The sequence below is a fragment of the Canis aureus genome, chromosome 18 (assembly GCF_053574225.1).
Source record: "Canis aureus isolate CA01 chromosome 18, VMU_Caureus_v.1.0, whole genome shotgun sequence".
Classification (NCBI taxonomy): domain Eukaryota; kingdom Metazoa; phylum Chordata; class Mammalia; order Carnivora; family Canidae; genus Canis; species Canis aureus.
This window is the reverse complement of record NC_135628.1, coordinates 8657175-8675157: the sequence shown is the minus strand read 5'-3', so window position 1 is coordinate 8675157 and position 17983 is coordinate 8657175. Positions and strand designations below refer to the sequence as shown.

The window sequence follows — 17983 nt, the reverse complement described above, 5'->3', positions numbered from 1 at the left end:
AATTGTCTCAGCTCTGGCCATTGGGAGTTGTTTTTAGCTGCTGTTGGTGCCTTTAAACTGTTACCGCATATTCTTTGAGCACTGATTGCTTTCTGAACTAACAGATATTCCAGGCTTATCTTGTTCTTTTGCTTCTCCAACAAGAGTTACAAGAAGTAATCAGGTATTTCTCCAAAGAACATTGGTTTCTTTTAGTGGAGAATAATATTCAGAAGTCACAATATATGATATAGATGTATTCATTGCTATTGGGGCACTGCTAATCTCGAGCTCTCTTACAGGCAAAACTAAGTATTATATGTATAAAACACACACACATAAATGTTTAAATATATTTACATCTCTATTAATTTCTCTATTAACCACTTCCTCTTCCAACCCGACATCTTAGAGGTCATTCTAGTTCTCTCCATTTCATATTTGCAATTGCCCTTTGAAAGAAAAATATGCTCCTATAATCCTTAATGTATTTTTATATTTGATAAATCTCTCCAGTGTAACCAATCTCCTGTTACCCTCTCCCCCCCAACCCTAGTGTTCCCTTCTTAGCACATGCCAGATCATCCCCCTTTTTTGTTGTTCTGTCACATTATGACATCTCATGCCATGGACTAACCACCCCGCCATGATTGCCATCCAGGGATTTTTTTTTTTTTCTAATATAGTTATCAGTCCTAGAATATCTATTTGGTTCTGAAATTTCCTCTTTGCCTATTGTATCTGTCCTTTCCTGTAAATTCCTCAGCACATTTTAGTTTTTAAAAACATTCTTGTCTGCTAGTAGCCTACAAGTGTCAGTTGCCTGCATACTCTTTTTTTTAAATCTTTTATTTTATTTATTCCAATAAGATGAACATATAGTGTTGTATTAGTTTCAAGTGTACTATATCGTGGTTCAACAATTCTACACATTACTCAGTGTTCATCATGATGAATGTACTCTTAATACACATACATCATCTTCTTTATCCAATTGCCTATTGACAGGCATTTGGGCTGCTTCCATAATTTGGCTATTATAAATAATACTGCAATAAACATAGGGGTGCATATATCTTTTCAAAGTAGTGTTTTCATATTCTTTGGGTAAATATCCACTAGTGGAATTAAAGATCATACAGTACTATTTTTAATTTTCTGAGGAGCCTCCATATTGTTTTCCACAGTTCCTGCATCAGTTTGCATTCCTACCAACAGTGCATGAGTGTTCCCTCCCACCCCCCATCCTCTCCAACATTTATTTGTTTCTTGTGTTTTTTATTTTAGCCATTCTGACAGGTATGAGGTGGTATCTCATTGTGGTTTTGATCTGCAATTTCCTTGATGAGTGAGTGATGTTGAGCATCTTTTCATGTGTCTGTTGGCTATCCGTACATTTTCTTTGGAGAAATGTCTGTTCATGTCTTCTGCTCATTTTTAAATTAGATTATTTATGGTTTTGGTATTGTGTAAGTTCTTTATATATTTTGGACACTAACCCTTTATTGGATACGTCAATTGCAAGTCTCTTCTCCCATTCAGTAGGGTGTCTTTTTGCTTTGTTGATAATTTATTTTGCTGTGCAGAAACTTATTTTGATATAGTCTCAGTAGTCTATTTTTTCTTTTGTTTCCCTGCCTTAGGAGATATATCTAGCAAATTGTTCTTATGGCTCACATCAGAGAAATGACTACCTGTGCTCTTTTCTAGGATTTTTATAGTTTTATGTCTTACATTGAGGTTTTTAATCCATTTTGAGTTTATTTTTGTGTATGGTGAAAGAGTATGGTCCAGTTTTCCCAACAGGATTTGTTGAAAAGATTGTCCTTTTCCCATTGCATATTCTTTCCTGCTTTGTTGAAGACTAATTGACCATATAATTGTGGGTTTATTTCTGGGCTCTCTATTCTGCTCCATTGATTTATGTGTGTAGTTTTGTGCCACTACCATACTGTTTTGATTACTACAGCTTTATAGCATGTCTTAATATCTGGGATTGTGATATTTCCAGTTTTGTTCTTCTTTTCAAAGATTGCTTTGACTAAGGTCTTCTGTGGCACCATACAAATTTTAGGATTATTTATTCTAGTTATGAAAAATGCTATTGGTATTTGGATAGGAATTCCAGTGAATCTATGGATTCCTTTGGGTAGTATAGACATACAAACAATATGTTTGTTCTCCCAATTAATGAGCATGGAGTATCTTTCCATTTATTTTTTGTCATCTTCAATTTCTTTCATCTGTGTTTTATAGTTGTCAGAAAGGTCTTTCACCTCTTTGGTTAAGTGTATTCCTAGGTATTCTTTTTGGTGCAATTATAAATGAGACTGTTTTCTTAATTTCTCTTTCTGCTACTTCAGTATTAGTGTATAGAAATGAAATGGATTTCTGTATATTGATTTTGTATCCTGTGGCCTTATTGAATTCACTTATCTGTTCTAGGAGTGTTTTGGTGGAGTCTATATAGTATCATGCCATCTGCAAATATTAAGTTTTACTTTTTCCTTACCAATTTGGATGCTTTTCCTTCCTTGTCTGATTGCTGTGGCTTAGACTTCCTTTTGACTACTTACTCTTGCTAATGGGTCTGATTCCTCCCTTCTTTGTGTCTTATGTACAATGCAGAATGCATTTTTAAAAATTATAACAGTGGAGAGTAAAGTGTACATTTGGGTCTGTTGAGGGAGTGCATGCCTTTCATTCTCTGGTAATTAGGGTGAGGAACTTATCCTTCAGAATTCTCCACAGGTTGAATTGAGCTAGAGGTGGGCTGCAGCTTTACTTAGACTGAGTTTGCCTTCAGTTAGCCCAGTCCCTAATCTCCCATGCTACATCTGTCAAGACTGAGCATCTTTTTTTTTTTTTAAAGGTTTTATTTATTCATGAGAGAGAGAGAGACAGAGAAAGAGAGAGAGAGGGAGAAGCAGGCTCCATGCAGGGAGCCCGATGTGGGACTCAATCCTGGGACCCCAGGATCATGTCATGGGCTGAAGGCAGGCGCCAAACCGCTGAGCCACCCAGGGATCCCCAAGACTGAGCATCTTGATTATTTTAGTGTTTGAACTGGAATAAGAGTTGTTTTAGATAGTTTGGATCCAAATGTGGCAATTAAGTGTGATGCATAACGCTATATAAATTCCGTCTCTAAGCCCTGCTCCACTACCAGTTTCTTGGCAAAATTCCAGGGCAAGAGGGCATGCTTGTTGGGTCAATCTTTTAATGACCTTTCAGACCCATCTCGCCAGCCCACAATATTGTCAAAACTTCAGCCAATTTCTTTTTTCCTGCACAATCTTCTCACCTATGGCAGTTGCACTTCTAAGTCACCAGCACCCAGTCAGGCATTTGCCCCAGGTATAGAAGCTGCTCCAGTCTTTGTTACTTATGAACTCCTCTTTGGGATAGACATTGTCATTTTATTGTTATTGATGAAGTAGTTGCTTTATGTAGAAAGGAAGATAGGAATCCAAAGGGTAGGTGTTAGAGAAAAAGAGCAGTACAGAAGAGAAATTGATGAGAATGGGTATTAATGTAAGTGGATATGGATTACAAATTAAAATCCTCATTCCATTTTCCCTCAGTACCTACTTGTGTAGAAATCATTATATGTTAAGGACTCCGAAGAACCTAGAAATGCCTATTATAAAACTGTATTAAGATGGCATAGGTGTAAAACTCCATATAGACAGAAACAAAATTATTTTGAGAAAATTCATTGCTATTTGTATTTCTAAGTCAGAACACAAAGGATTTCTTAAAAAAAAAACGAAAAAAAAAAAAAAACCCCTCCATATATAGTGTGTCAATAACATTCAATATTATACCCAAAGAATCTTCGATGTCCTGGGGTGGGAAGGATAGAACAAATGACCTGCTACAAAAATAAAACTGCTTTGAAGTCTTCTGACTTACACTAAAAGCTAATGTAAGTCCTGCCTACCAATACTTTGGTTTTTTTTTTTTTTTTTTTTTTTAAGATTTTATTTATTTATTCATGAGAGACCCAGAGAGAGAGGCAGAGACACAGACAGAGGGAGAAGCAGGTTCCTTGCAGGGAGTCCGATGTGGGACTCGTTCCTGGAACCAGGATCACGTCCTGAACCAAAGGCTCAACTGCTGAGCCACCCAGGCGTCCCACTTTGGTATGTTTTAACATAAAAATACTTTTACTTTACATGGAGTAAACATTGCTGGTCTATATCTAGGAAGATACATCATGTTCCTCTCTTATCCTTGGCACACTACTAAAAATCTTCAATTTGTGATAGATCAATATTTGTAGGGACAGAAATGTAGTAACAAAAATCTACTAAAATTGTCTATTCTAATTTAATACCTATAAAATGCTGTGAGGTCATTACACAAGATGACTGGTCAATTTTATTTTTAATCAAAATGGTTTTTATGTATTGATATTTAAAAATTTACTGATTAACCTACAGATTTTACTTTTGAATCAGCTTTGGTCTAAGTAATAACAACAGCAACAGTACTTTCTAATACACATAAATGTAAATTACTGTCAACAAAACAGTTGCTCAAGGTAATTACTACTTAAATGTCACTTTTCATACTAGTCAATAGGGAAGATACCCCAAACGTGAGATACTTGTAGTTGCCCTAGCTTGTTCTGTGAACCTGTTTATGTTGATAGGCCAATTTTTTGACTTTATAGTCCAGTTGTCACTGATGAGCATAGTAGCCATCTTCTTTGTTCATCAGACTTCTTTTAATAATTTCCATTTGTGAAAAGTCTCCAATTTGTCTAAATGTTTCTAAAGGGAAATCAATGAAAGACTCAGTCTTTATCATATCAATGTCCTGATGAAAATGAATTCAACAAAAAGCTTTTTTGTGACATGAGCTATGTTTTAATTCAAACCTGAGGTTTTCCTTCTTTAATCTTGACATTTACTACTTTTAAAAAATGTGAAATGTTTGGGGCACCTGCCTGGCTCAGTTAGTAGAGAGCACGGTATTCTTGATCTTGGCGTTGTGAGTTTGAGCCCCATATTGGGCATGGGAGTTAGTAAGAAAAATATATTTTTAAAAATGTGACATGTTTTCCTTTGGTGATTCTGTAATAGTCCTTAATATTAATTGAATGAAGATCTTGAAAAAAAATATCGTTAATTTATAAAGAAAATGAAGTAATTTACAATCAAGTTATTCCAATTTCTCCTCAGAATTCTAAATTCAATGTCAAAAATATTCTTTTAGGGGATCCCTGGCTGGCGCAGCGGTTTGGCGCCTGCCTTTGGCCCAGGGCGCGATCCTGGAGACCCGGGATCGAGTCCCACGTCGGGCTCCCGGTGCATGGAGCCTGCTTCTCCCTCTGCCTGTGTCTCTGCCTGTGTCTCTGCCTCTCTCTCTCTCTCTTTCTCTGTGTGACTATCATGAATAAATAAATAAAATCTTAAAAAAAATTCTTTTAATACCTCTTATCATGAGCAAGGCACTCTTCTGGGTAATTATATACCAGAAATATCAACATGTGTAAGCTTCTGCCTGAAAAGGGAGGAAGATCTAGTATGTTTCCAAATAGAGGAGAGATGTTCAAAAAAGTACTGACTCCTTTGAGCCATTCACTATGAAATATACCTAACAGCATTCTTAAAAGTAAACCACTTTCTTCTGGCATACATGTTGGCTATCCCTTATGGAAAGGTAATGTACAACATTACTTTGAAGAAGTCTAAGCTCTAAATGGGAAAGAACACATATGAAAAGGCAGTACTCAAAACATCATATATATTTAGACCAAAATTTACAAAATGTACAGTTACAAATAGATTCTAATGAAGATTTTACTTAAAAAAAATCTATCCAGTAATGCATTAAATATAAATGCATTTTAATTAGCAATGCAATTTTTAATACACTTACGAAAACACTGGTCATAAAAATGGTCTTCTGTACAATTTTGTATTTATTAAGAAGAGCAAGATAGAAAGCTACGCAAGGATAAATCCAAATATCCCCAGGAAGAAGAGTTTAGTCAGAAGAAACTAAAAAATTTTTAATGAAATAATAGCATAACTGAAAAATTATAGGAAGAGAACCTGGTTCTCTTAATTAAAGAACTTGGTTCTTTAATTCATCACATAACAGTATATACTTTTTTAAAAGACATTTTTTAGGGGGTGGTGCTTTTGTGGTTTCCTCAAGGCATCATGTAAGAAACAAATTAAGTCAACATTTTGTTGAAAAACATCTCCATGTCAACTATTGAAGCTATTTAGTGGACTGGTAAAGTTTTGCCCTAAAGTAATTCCTATTACTCCCAGTAACTCCTTGGTAAACATATGGTCTATAAAATGAAAGCCGTAAGAAAATTGTCCTTATTAATGGTCAGATCGAGTTTTTAATCTCTAAGTTAGAGTAACCAATTTGTCCCTATAGTCTTCCTCCGTATTATACTGTCAATTACTTTAATGTTTTAAAGTGGCAACTTTAATTTAGGATGCCACCTCTTAACTGTCCTTTTATAGTTTCTGGTTTGGGGAGGAGAATTCATTGCAGTGGATATTCTGTAACTTTGTGGTTAATAAATCGGCTTGAGTCACAGTTTTAGCTCAGAACTTTTTTGGTCATAGAAAATGTGTACCGAAATAACAGCCCTGTGGCTGTAAAGTCTGCTACCTTTTGAATCTGATGATTAGTACCATCTTAATATTACTTTATAAAGAATGCAGAATATACCTTTATATTTGGCTTTCTCAGAGTAAAGACACATGCTTTAATTAAAGCTAATTCGCTCAATATTGGCTCGGAATTTTAAAAGATTTTACTTAACGTTAATTTAACTTTTTTGTAGCTATTAGCTCATAATTTTAACACCTGACTTTTCTCCTATACTAACTCTGAATAATAATGAAACATTATACTATTTCATCTGGAAAATGTTGATATAAATATGTAACCAAATACTGGAAAATTTCAAATCAACCTACCAACTCTAATACATGGGCATTTTTTATGACTACCACTTTTAATATATATTAAAATTATTCAGTAACTAAAGTTCTTTGCACATTACATGAAAAATTAATTTTTAAAATTTTATTCAAAACATTAGGAAAATCATATTCAAAACACAGAAATAATCAGACCATAACAGCGCTGCATAGATAGTGGTATACGAATTCCCTGACACTAAGTGACTGCTACCTAACAAAAACTTCAGTTTTCAAGTCACCAGGTAGAAAATGGTAGAGGCGTTACTTCCTCTCTGAGGCTGGAAAAATGGCTTCAATGGTGAGAAGTCACACTTTAAACGACAAAGATTAGATTATCCCCTAACTTAATTCTATTCCCCTCCTGTTACTTCTCTGATATGAACATGTAGAATGTAAGGATTATTGGAAGGGAACAGGAGGTAAATAACCTCTTAGGGGATACCCAGATCAGTGCCTGCTTTAATCAGACAAAACACTGAATTAAGTTTTAAAAATTACAACCACACCATTATGCATAACAAAAATTGCCAATATGAATACATTTTTACATAATACATTACATGTATACAAGAAAAAAAATGACCTGTTTCCAATCCCTTGACCTTCAATAGAAAAAAATGGCATCACTAATGAGAGAGCTGAAAGATAATTTTCATGGCAGAGCATTAATTCCCAAGATCAAAATCATTTCTGAATAGTGAAAATAGCCTAAATCAACGAGAAATTGCCATTTTTTTTTTAAGTTTACTTTTTGAAAGGGAAGACAATTTGTAGCTGGAAACATTGTTCATTAAAAGTTACCCTGAGAAAGACTCTTAAAATTGCCAGTGCTTTCAGAGCCCCTCCTCTGCCCCAACAATGCAGGAAGGAGCGCTCTGTAGGCTTCTAGCTTCTTACAGTTACCTAAGGGAAGAATGTTTTGATCTCAACAGTCACTTGGGCTTTTCTGCTACACTGGTAACAGGCCACAATGAAGACATCAGAATAGGAGACTATAAGCAAATTTTTGCATTCATTTCAGGCTTCTCCCTTTATCCTTTCTAAAGAAAGAATTTGTCATTCTTCAAATGGTCTTGGACTCAAACCTACTGTTCACAAAGAAAATCCTTTGTAAGCAAACTGGAAATTTTCTTATAATAGTAAACAAACTGTCTGGTCTACATTCTCTAATCATGCCTAGAAAATAAGGCATTAGTAATTCTTCATCGGCCACTGCAGAGCACAGACAAGTGTTTTCTTTCTAATCTGAGGCATAGGCAAACATTCTTCAAAGTGCATTGTTATTTTTAACATCTCTTATGCATTTACACAGCATCAGCATTTATGACTCCTTACATATTTGTAGGATAAAACGCTTATTCCCAACATCTTACAATACACCATAATTACTTGAGAAAAGACAAAGTGAGAGCGGCTACAGAAGTAGCAAGAGATTTTTCCCAAATAAAAAAACAATATACAAAAAATGGCAAGTTAGTGATAACTGGTAGTATGAACTCTCAGTAACATTCCACCTTGGGTTCCAAATTACGATTTGACAAGTTTGAAGCCTTGTCCTGTGTCCAGCACAGTGGGAAGAAACCAACTCATTTTTAATCTTTTCAAACACCTAAAGCAAGTTTTGCAGATCCAAAAGAGGTTCAGACCACACAGCCAATTTGCCAAATGCACCAGTGGATATGTAATACGAGGAAAGTGTAACATCCAGTGCTTGGCCACGTCGCTGCCTGTTGGCAAATGCAGAGTGTAGTCGCTCCAGCGCTTTGACACACCGTACACAGCTTTCACAGCGCGGCCCTTTTCAGTCCAGCAGATGTTATTGCTGGGGTTGCAGTTATACTCCACCCAGTCTTTTGTAAAGTCACCCAGCTGTGGTGGGTCAGCTTCTTCAATATCTATGGTCTTTGTCATCTCTGCTCCTTGTACCGCAATGTACTGATCATTGATTTTTCTCACTTCTTTCACCCACGGGACTGAATTCTCACTGTCTAATACGATAATAAGGCGAGAACAGAAGGAGGCATTCTTTTCTCTCCACCACTCTAAAAGTGTGTCAAGGCGCAGTATGTCTCCACCTGTGAACAAAAGAAGACTCAATAGGGTAATAATTTCTGAAGCCTCCTCTTAAGTATATTTTCTTTAAGTTCCTGGAATTAAATATATGTAGGACAAAAAAAAATAGATGGAACATTCCTTTCAGAGAATTTTTAAAAACAGACTTTCAATTTCAGATTAAAAAAAATCCTTATTATAGTAAAAAAGGAATATGTTACAATAAATTAAGAAAGTTGTCTTATGAAGTTTTAAAAAATTAAGATTTAGTGAAAAAAATGAAATCCTACTATTCTGCATCAGGAGCAGCAAATTATGGCTCATGGGCCAATCCAGCCTGCCATCTGTGTTTGTACGGCCTGAGAGCTAAGAATTTATTTACATTTTTACATGGTTAAAAATCCAAAGAACAAAAGTTTGTGACATGTGAAAATACAGGAAACTTAAATTGCATACTATTATTTTCATAAATAACATTCATTTACATTCTGTCTGTGGCTGCTTTTGTTCTACGGTGCCTAAGCTGAGCAGTTACTATTGGGTCTTTATGGCTACTAAGCCAAAAATATCTGGCCCTTTACAGAAAAAAGTTTGTTGGTCCTTGATAATCACTGATCAATTAATGTTACCTTGCCTCATATGTAGGTACCTACCAAAAGAAAAAGAAACACTCTTCCTACCTGTGCCAAGAATAAATTTAGAATGGCTATTTAAATCTGTTTTATTAACTGAAAAACAACACAGGACTAAAAAAATACATACCCAGAAAGGTCTAAAGCAAATGTGTCTTAAAGCTGGTAGGTTTTACATCTAGTTCATTAGACAAAGGTGGTCTTGTATTTATTTTGATTTTTAAATATATTACACTAAAATACTATCCTGACTAATTTTTGTCATCCTCTTAAATTTTGGGCCCCAGCAATTGCCATCCTTATTCAACCTACTCCTGGCTCTGTTTCAATGGTATATTAATATTCATACAATCATTCCAATTCTAGGGAATTTATCCTGAGGAAAGGGCAAAAATGGGGACAAAAATTACATATAAAGATCTTCTTCCCACTGTTACGTGTAAAATCTGAAACAACCCGGAGGAATGGAAATAAACTATGAGGGAGAATTGTAATAAAATGGTATTGGGACACCTGGGTGGCTCAGTGGTTGAGTGTCTGCCTTTGGCTCAGGCTGTAATCCCGGGGTCCTGCATCGGGCTCCCACAGGGAGCCTGCTTCTCTCTGCCTGTGTCTCTGCCTCTCTCTGTGTCTCTCATGAATAAATAAAATATTTTAAAAAATAATAGAATGGTATTTATAAAGAAATTTTGATGATGAGAAAATGTCTATGATACTAGGAGAGAAAGTATGACATGGAAGTGTATCTATAAAAACAATAGTTATTGCTGGGTGTTTGGATTTCAGTAATTTTTTTTTATACTTTTCTATACTCTCTACCATTTTTACATTGAGCATATGGTACTTTTATGATTAGGAAAAAGTCTTAACATGGTACAGTTTACTGGCACAAGCTCCAACAACCTCAGATACACATCTCTACCTAGAGCAACCATTGTCTTATCAAAATGACAACACTGGAGAGAGACAGAGGGACAGACAGAGGAAGGGAGGGAGGGAATTTTTTAGTATTTACATTCAATTAGTAATATGACCTCTGAAGCCAGGGCATAACACATTCTTTACGAACAATTAATATTCTTTTATTCAGCAGTCTACTACTATACTCAGACTCTTGACAATGAAAAAGTTGTTTCATTAAAGTCATCATTTCAGAGGCACTATTTCAATACATGGTGTCCATATATTACTAATGTGTTGCTTCACAAGGAGCTCCAGAAGGTATCTTTTATTATATGGTAAAATGTTAACTTTTCATTATTGCCAGTTCTTTCAATTTCTCTAGAGATCAGAGAATGACACAAGATTACAAGAGCAATTATACAAATTCCATCTGCCACAAAACATCATTGTCTAACTTGCCTTCTACAACTATTTCAACAAATATTCTAAAAGCACATTCTACACTACTTCTCTTATATGTGCTCTTTACATATCAATAAGAGATTTAAAGGAGCATTTAAGCCTTTCAACTATTTCTCTTCCCCTGTTTTGTGTTGCTCTGCTTTCTCCTATGAATAGGTCCTATGTTGCATCTGGCTTTTGGCCAAGATGCAAAGCACTTACATTTATCTCAGCTAACAGCCATCTGATGCATTTAAAGTAATTAAGACTGCTTTTTAAAGGCTCTGTTTATCTGTGATAAACTGATTCACAGATAATCTACCTTTTTTCTCATTTCTCTCATCATTATTAGAATTATTTTTTACTCTCAGAGGTAAAAATACCAGGGTCCATATTATGAAGCCTCATAAATGTAAGGAGTCTACATCGTCTAACAAATATTGTCAGTAAAGATATATGATATAAAGGCAGATACAGAATTCTCTTTCTCACAGTGGTATTTAGTATTTAGCTCTGGACCTACTCTTAATTTGCTAACTCAGGTAAAATCCAGTTATCATGCTTCCTATGTTTACAGGTGTTTAGAAAGATGTAATTCTCACAGCTTACAGCTCTTTGTCACACGGCCTGGAATGGATTAAAGCATTTTCCTCCAAGCAGGAGGGTTCTGTTCCATTTTTTAGTACTATCTGCCTTTCAGGGCTATGTCTCTGGCAGCCCAGGGCAGGAACTGACTTCAGTTCTTGAGGAAGGCTCAGCCTCTATGCCTGGTCCAACCTGGTTACCTTCAAGTGGGCTTGGTGCCTCAAGCTGAGAGAGTATACAGCTGCTGAATTACAGGATGAAGCTACCCTTCTTGGAGAAGGCAGGGCAATGTCAAGCAATGCTTTCTCCACCGTGTTCTACTTTTTATTGTAAAAAAAGTAAAAAAATGTCTACCACCAAGAAAGTTATACATACAAGAATAAATCTTCCTGGCTAAGAGAGGGGTTGTATAACGGTGTTAACTTATTGGTGACATATTAAAAAAAAAATTCTATAAAGATACCATTCCAGAATATAATTGCTAGATATTTATCTAAAATATAGCCACACTTTAAAATTTTTAAGTCTTCATAAATTATTGCTAACTCAGTGAGTAAAAATTTAAGAACACTGACATATATGTTATTTGTGTTGGTGTCTATTATTTTTCCTAGGAAAAGAAAAAGCTGATATAAATAGCAGTAAACTATACATCTAGAATTTATTTCCAAAGCCATCTTTTAAAAGATGTTTGAAATCTTAAAAGATTTAGGAGGAAAAATACAAATGTTCTGAAAAAATTTTATATTAATCTTTCATGTAAAAATACAACAGGCTTACTTTTTAAATCACTTTCTTAAAATACTTACAAATAACCAAGGATATATGCATGACCACCAAAATTATGTCTTTTATCCCTTCTGATTTGGAGACAGTTCATTATTATAAGCATTGCAGTAAGTTTTCAATAATCAATTCTAGGTTTTAGGTCTGAAATTCTATTTCTGTAAAGATTTTTGAATTGATGCCAACTTTTTCTGTGTTCTAAGGTCAAGTACACAGAATACTATACTTTATCTAGAATTAAAATAGCCATAAAGGTTAAAAAGTTGTTTTCTACATTGAGTTACAGGTTAAGTAAAAGATTTCCCAAACTATATTCAAGTAATTTTGATGTTGACTACCTTCTTCTACAGTATTTTAGAAAATGGGTGAACTGTGCTACCAAAAATATCTACTAAAACAGAGTATGTGATTTTCTCTATCTTAATGGTTTTTGCCTTTGGCAGCACAAGGGGGAAAAAATACTTCAAGGGGTTAGGCAGGTCTGGATTTGAATCATGGTTCCATCACTTACCAAATGTATGGCCACAGAAATGTAACAACTTGGAAGTTTTCATTTTATTCTTTAAAAAAATGAAGAGATGAGAGAGGTCATAGTACTTACCTCAAAATATTTCAAGTGAAGATTAAATTTAATGTATATAAAGTGCCAAGCATTGTAACTGCTTCAAATATGCCCCATAAATGTTTGCCTTTACTTCTAGACAGCCATTAAGTTATTCAATAATTATTTACAAAACCAAAAATTACAACAGTATTTTTTGATAAAACCCTCATTACAAATCTAGCATGAAATTAGTGAGACCATGATGGTTAAGATCATCTCTACTTGGAGTTCTTGTGTTGAAAGAGGTCTCTCTGTCCTTCCACAATACTTCTGTTGATATTTGTCCTGATCTGAATATCTATTTCTACTTATGTCAATTCTATTATTTCTGTGTGTTCTTAGTATAAAACATCTACAATATTTAAGGAAAAAAGAGGATAGAATTAAGTTTCAAAAGAACTATTTCTAACATAAAATAAGAAAAAAAAAATCTTTCTTTTTTTTTGTTTCCCCATGATTCATTCAATGATTTCATCCATCTATCCATTACTTAAGGATCCCTACTAGGGATAGCCAGGCTGTATTCTAGGTGCTAAGCAAGTAATTCATAAAGCTCATGACTTACATATACATAGTCTCTATTCTAGTTGGGAAGCTCAACAAACAAATTTACATATAAAATAGATCTCAATCTCCCTCTCTCATGACAGGGAGATTTAATATTACCCCCTCATTTTACAGAGGAGAGAATTGCTATAGAGAAGTTAGGTAATTTGTCAAAAATAAAACTTGTGACAAAACCAGGACCAGAACCAAGGTCTCCTGATCTAAGCGCCAGTCCCACCATATCACATTACTTGCTGTTCAAAATCTTGGTGAACTGTCTAACATAAATAAAACTGCACATGTACAAACTACTGAAATCAGCATCCATAACATTTAAAGACTTAGAAGTGTAGGTCAAATTAATCAGCTTCCAAAAAATGGAATTTTAATAATTCTGAAAACACATTAGCAGATTTTTTTCTTCCAGTCAATATAAGACATAATTCTCATAACCTTTAGAGATTACTAATATTATGCTAAACAAGTATGCTAGAGAAAAGAAAAATAAAACAGAGTCATATATATATACTTAGTAAACTGTGAAGTAGAAAATTGAGAATTTTGGAAATTAATGTTTCAGTGTGAAGGGGTAGATTTCCATGAATAGGTCTATCTTAGTAATAGTGAAATTGCCAGAGGTGCATTTACCTGCAAGAGCCCACTCTCCTGTGCCATGGGTATGCCCACTGTAATACAAAACATATGTATCATGTCTAGGTCCATCCACAGTCCGAAGTTCAAGGAAAGCTTTCAGTTTGGAATGCAGAGTATCAAAAGACAGTCCACTTGTGGAATAGTCACATCCATAGGTCTCAATCATATGATATGCAAAAAATCTTTGGATAGCATTGAGCATGCCAGTAGACCTCAAATTTAACTCCTGTACGTGTTCTGGTGGAAGAAGTGTTGGCTGACCATCAGGACTGAAGAACAAAAAAATGATTTTTGTGTTAAAAGAGTGTTCATTCTATGTCACAGTCTTACCCTTCACTTATAATTATCTAAGAATCATTAACAGTTGCTGATAACTAAATGGCAGAATTTTTAAAAAAATCCTTTTTTCAAAAGTGCTAAGAATTAAGCTTGAACATCAAAGCCTAATTTCTAAAAGTTTTACTTCTAACCAATAAAATAATTACCAAACTGAAAGCTGGGAAAATATCTCCAAATGTAGATAATACTATTTTTGGTTCTGTATTCATAGTTTTACCAAATGTCAGATATGGAATAAGACTTTCTAAAAGCAAGATCATACATATCTTACCCTGTGTTTTAGGAACACCAAGGTGTAGGAACTATAATGAAAGAACTGTTTTCCTTGATAAAATTTTAACAAAATATGAAAGCAATGTGTTTTATATTTCTATATTGTAAAAGCTTTATAAAGTTCAAGTTCTACTAACATAAGGAACATAAATGACAGAAGAAACTACATTAGTAAATGGCATTTTGAAGCAATTTTTAAAATTTAGGCCTACTCCCTTATACTACAGACCATTAACCAGAGACAGATCTGATCCTAGAACAAATGTAAAATGGTAACCTAGTGAAGATGATTAAACCACATCTTAAAACTAGCAGAATCAAAATACCAATATTGAGGGAGGGAAAAAAAATGATCACTCCTTTTCAGAAAAAGAATTTTCAGAAAAGGAATTTCTTTCAGTAGTCTTGAAAACGTCATATTTTGCTTCATATATTACCAGTATTATTCTATTATATTCTATTACCAGTTTTCATTAAAGAAATAAGGCATTTTGTTCTCCATTTGTAACATTTAGCAGTCACAAACAGTAAAATAAACAATGCATTAACAAAAATTATAACAGAATAAATATCTGTGCAAATTACTATTTCCACATATTTTCTCACCTGAACTATCACATCTTACTTTATGGGACCCTCTTAAATCTATTTCTTTTACTTCTCATATGAATTTGCCACTTTTTATAAAGCCTTTACCATGGAGGAAAATATTTACTACAAATAGTCTATTTTTGGTTTTTATGTCAAATATTTGAAATAAAACTTTTTTTATTTCAAGTCTTCCTCCTCCCCCATCTTGAAAACCACCACAGAAAATATGAATATTTGGTAATCAAAATTTATTAATAGCAAAGAACTATTTTTTTTTTTTTTGTATTTCAAAGTACTATTAAAAAATTTTATTGTGGCAGTATTTACAGATTCAAAAAGATCTGCCACACATTTAGGGGCAAAATTATTTTGGAATAAAACTACAATGAAACAAATAATTCTTAACTTCATTCCCAACTTTGTAAATTTCTGGTATTTGTATGACATTTTCCAATGGGCACTGTTTTTACATTCATATTCTCATTAGCTCTTCATGATGTTCCTCTGAGATGGAAAGAATAGGTATTGTTTGCATTTTGGGGGGAGGAGGTGGGGCAAGAGGGGAGGGAGAGAATCTTAAGCAGGCTCCATGCCCAGCGCAGAGCCCGCTTGGGGGCTCCTTCTCACCACTCTGAGACCATGACTTGAGCTAAAATACAAAGTTGGACTCCTAACCAACTGAGCCACCCAGACACCTCCTATTGCTTGCATTTTAGATAAGGACACTGAAGTTCAGAGAAGTTAAAGATTTGCCTAGTGTAATAAAAAACCAGAATTAGGACTCTCGGGTCCAGAATACATTTCTATTACATTTTGCCATGTTGTTTCACAGGACATTTTCATAAACAAGATAACCTTTAGACCTTTCCTTAGAACTGTCATGCATATTTTCTGATTTTTAGCTAAGTATAAGCTAATCACATTTATCAAAATATTTAAATTGAATCCTTAAGATTCTATCACTACACAGCATAAATAAAAGTCTTTCAACATTTGGGGTAAAGGAAAAAAACTGCAAGGGCTTATACTTCTGAAAAAATGAGCTATCACACTTAATATTCAAATTCATATAAATATTAGGAAAATGTTCAAGTAGTTACTGCTAATTATACTAAATTACTGTACCTGCAGAAGTTGGTGGGAATCACAATAGCATATCCAACAGATGTTCCTCCTAAACAGCTACCCAATTCATGGAAGAGCCCATGAGCCATAGATTCCAAAGGTAAAACTATCAGAAACATGCTCAAGAAGATTCCATTTGTTGGCTAAAAGAAATTCAAAACAGCATATTTATACAGTGTGTGGCACTACACTTATGTGTGTGCATTTGTATATATATTTACATACAGGCACATTTAAAGTTTTGGCCCAAAAATGACAAAAAGAACAATAACCTAAAAACAATTATAAGTTGAAGCAGAAACGTATAGAAGGGTAAACAATGAAACCTAAATTAATCTTGAAGCTTCTTATAGTTGTGGCAAAACAAATACAGCACATAATTTTTTTTTATTTTGTCAGGTAACATCCCACCCAAATTAAAATAAAAAACAAAAGCAGAACCCTCGTGCTATGACAGAAAAACCCAGAAAACAAATCCTTTCCTGTTCAAACCTACATAGTCTAAATCACTTTTCAAATACCATACTCGTTACTTTATCTGAAAGTTACCTTAGAAAGGGCTCATTTTTTTCCTGTGGAAAGTCCAAAATTAGAGAGTAAAATATTAAACTTCTAATGAAGTTTTCCTTTGAAAAGCCCTAGACTCTGTAAATTCAAAGTTGAAAAAAAAAATAGCGTGCATTTTATATATGTTCTATATAAATAAAGGGCACAAAGCATCCTAAAAGTAAAAGAGAAAAGGGGAAGCTAAAAGAAATAGTTAAAAGGAGATAAGATTGGGTAGTAATTGCAACTGAAAAAAATAATAAAAAATAAAGGTTCTAATTAAGCGGAAAGCAAATGTAAGGCTACTAGTCACTCAGTGCTGACAGCATTCCACGTTCTGTGTTGCTACTGCACATACTATATGGTTATGTGCTTCTGTACATGAACATGCATTTTTCTAATGCTAAGAGATGGATGATTCCTTCAGAATTTTAATAAAAAATAGGTGATTTCCATAATGGAAAAATAGATAAAATGCCCTATTTTGGGTACACTATTATCAACTGCATAAAATACAGTACATGTTCAGTTTAGAAACAACAGAAAATACAAATAAGGAGATAAGTGATTAAATCATTACAAGTACTGTCCTCCACACACGTTGTTTGAAATATTCTAGACTTCACACAACATGTATATTCGTTTTGTTTTTTTACCAGTGTAGGATAATATTCTATACACTAATATATTGTAAGCCTACTAATATACTAATATGTAAAGAACAAATGGCATTCCTATCATTAAAATCCCTAAAATTTTCATTAGCTGATTCCCTATTATTTCTAGATTCCATTTAAATTTTCATTTTAATAAAACCAGAATAAGTATTCAGTTCCCTAATTTTTTTTTAAATTTATTCATGAGAGAGACAGAGGAGATGGGTGCACAGAGACACAGGCAGAGGGAGAAGCAGGCTCCATGCAGGGAGCCTGACGTGGGACTCCATCCTAGGATTCCAAGATCAC

General features: G+C 34.2%; 2 protein-coding genes across 27 annotated transcripts in view; one reads left to right on the top strand and one right to left on the bottom strand.

Moving 5' to 3' along the window:
- The window catches only part of LOC144288551 (uncharacterized), a 200659-nt gene that overhangs the window by 104101 nt on the left and 78575 nt on the right, over positions 1-17983 (top strand). For 6 of the 25 annotated variants that reach the window (XR_013356489.1, XR_013356497.1, XR_013356498.1 and 3 more), the window contains one exon: positions 5203-5382. The exons of 11 other annotated variants lie outside the window; for them this stretch is intronic. Coding sequence is in view for 2 of the 14 variants with exons in the window: in XM_077856124.1 (XP_077712250.1) it covers positions 5203-5373 (171 nt within the window). In the remaining 12 variants the exon portion in view is untranslated. Of the gene's footprint in view, positions 1-5202; positions 5392-17983 lie in introns of those variants that run through there. 8 more of the 25 variants (XR_013356486.1, XR_013356488.1, XR_013356496.1 and 5 more) reach the window with 4 other exon arrangements.
- Positions 5717-17983, bottom strand: part of TMEM168 (transmembrane protein 168) — a 30878-nt gene continuing 18611 nt past the window's right edge. For both annotated transcript variants that reach the window (XM_077856118.1, XM_077856119.1), the window contains exons 3-5: positions 16473-16615; positions 14139-14413; positions 5717-9016 (exon numbers count right to left, since the gene is read on the bottom strand). In XM_077856118.1, the coding sequence (XP_077712244.1) occupies positions 8469-9016; positions 14139-14413; positions 16473-16615 (966 nt within the window). In that variant the 3' untranslated portion in view covers positions 5717-8468. The remainder of the gene's footprint in view (positions 9017-14138; positions 14414-16472; positions 16616-17983) is intronic.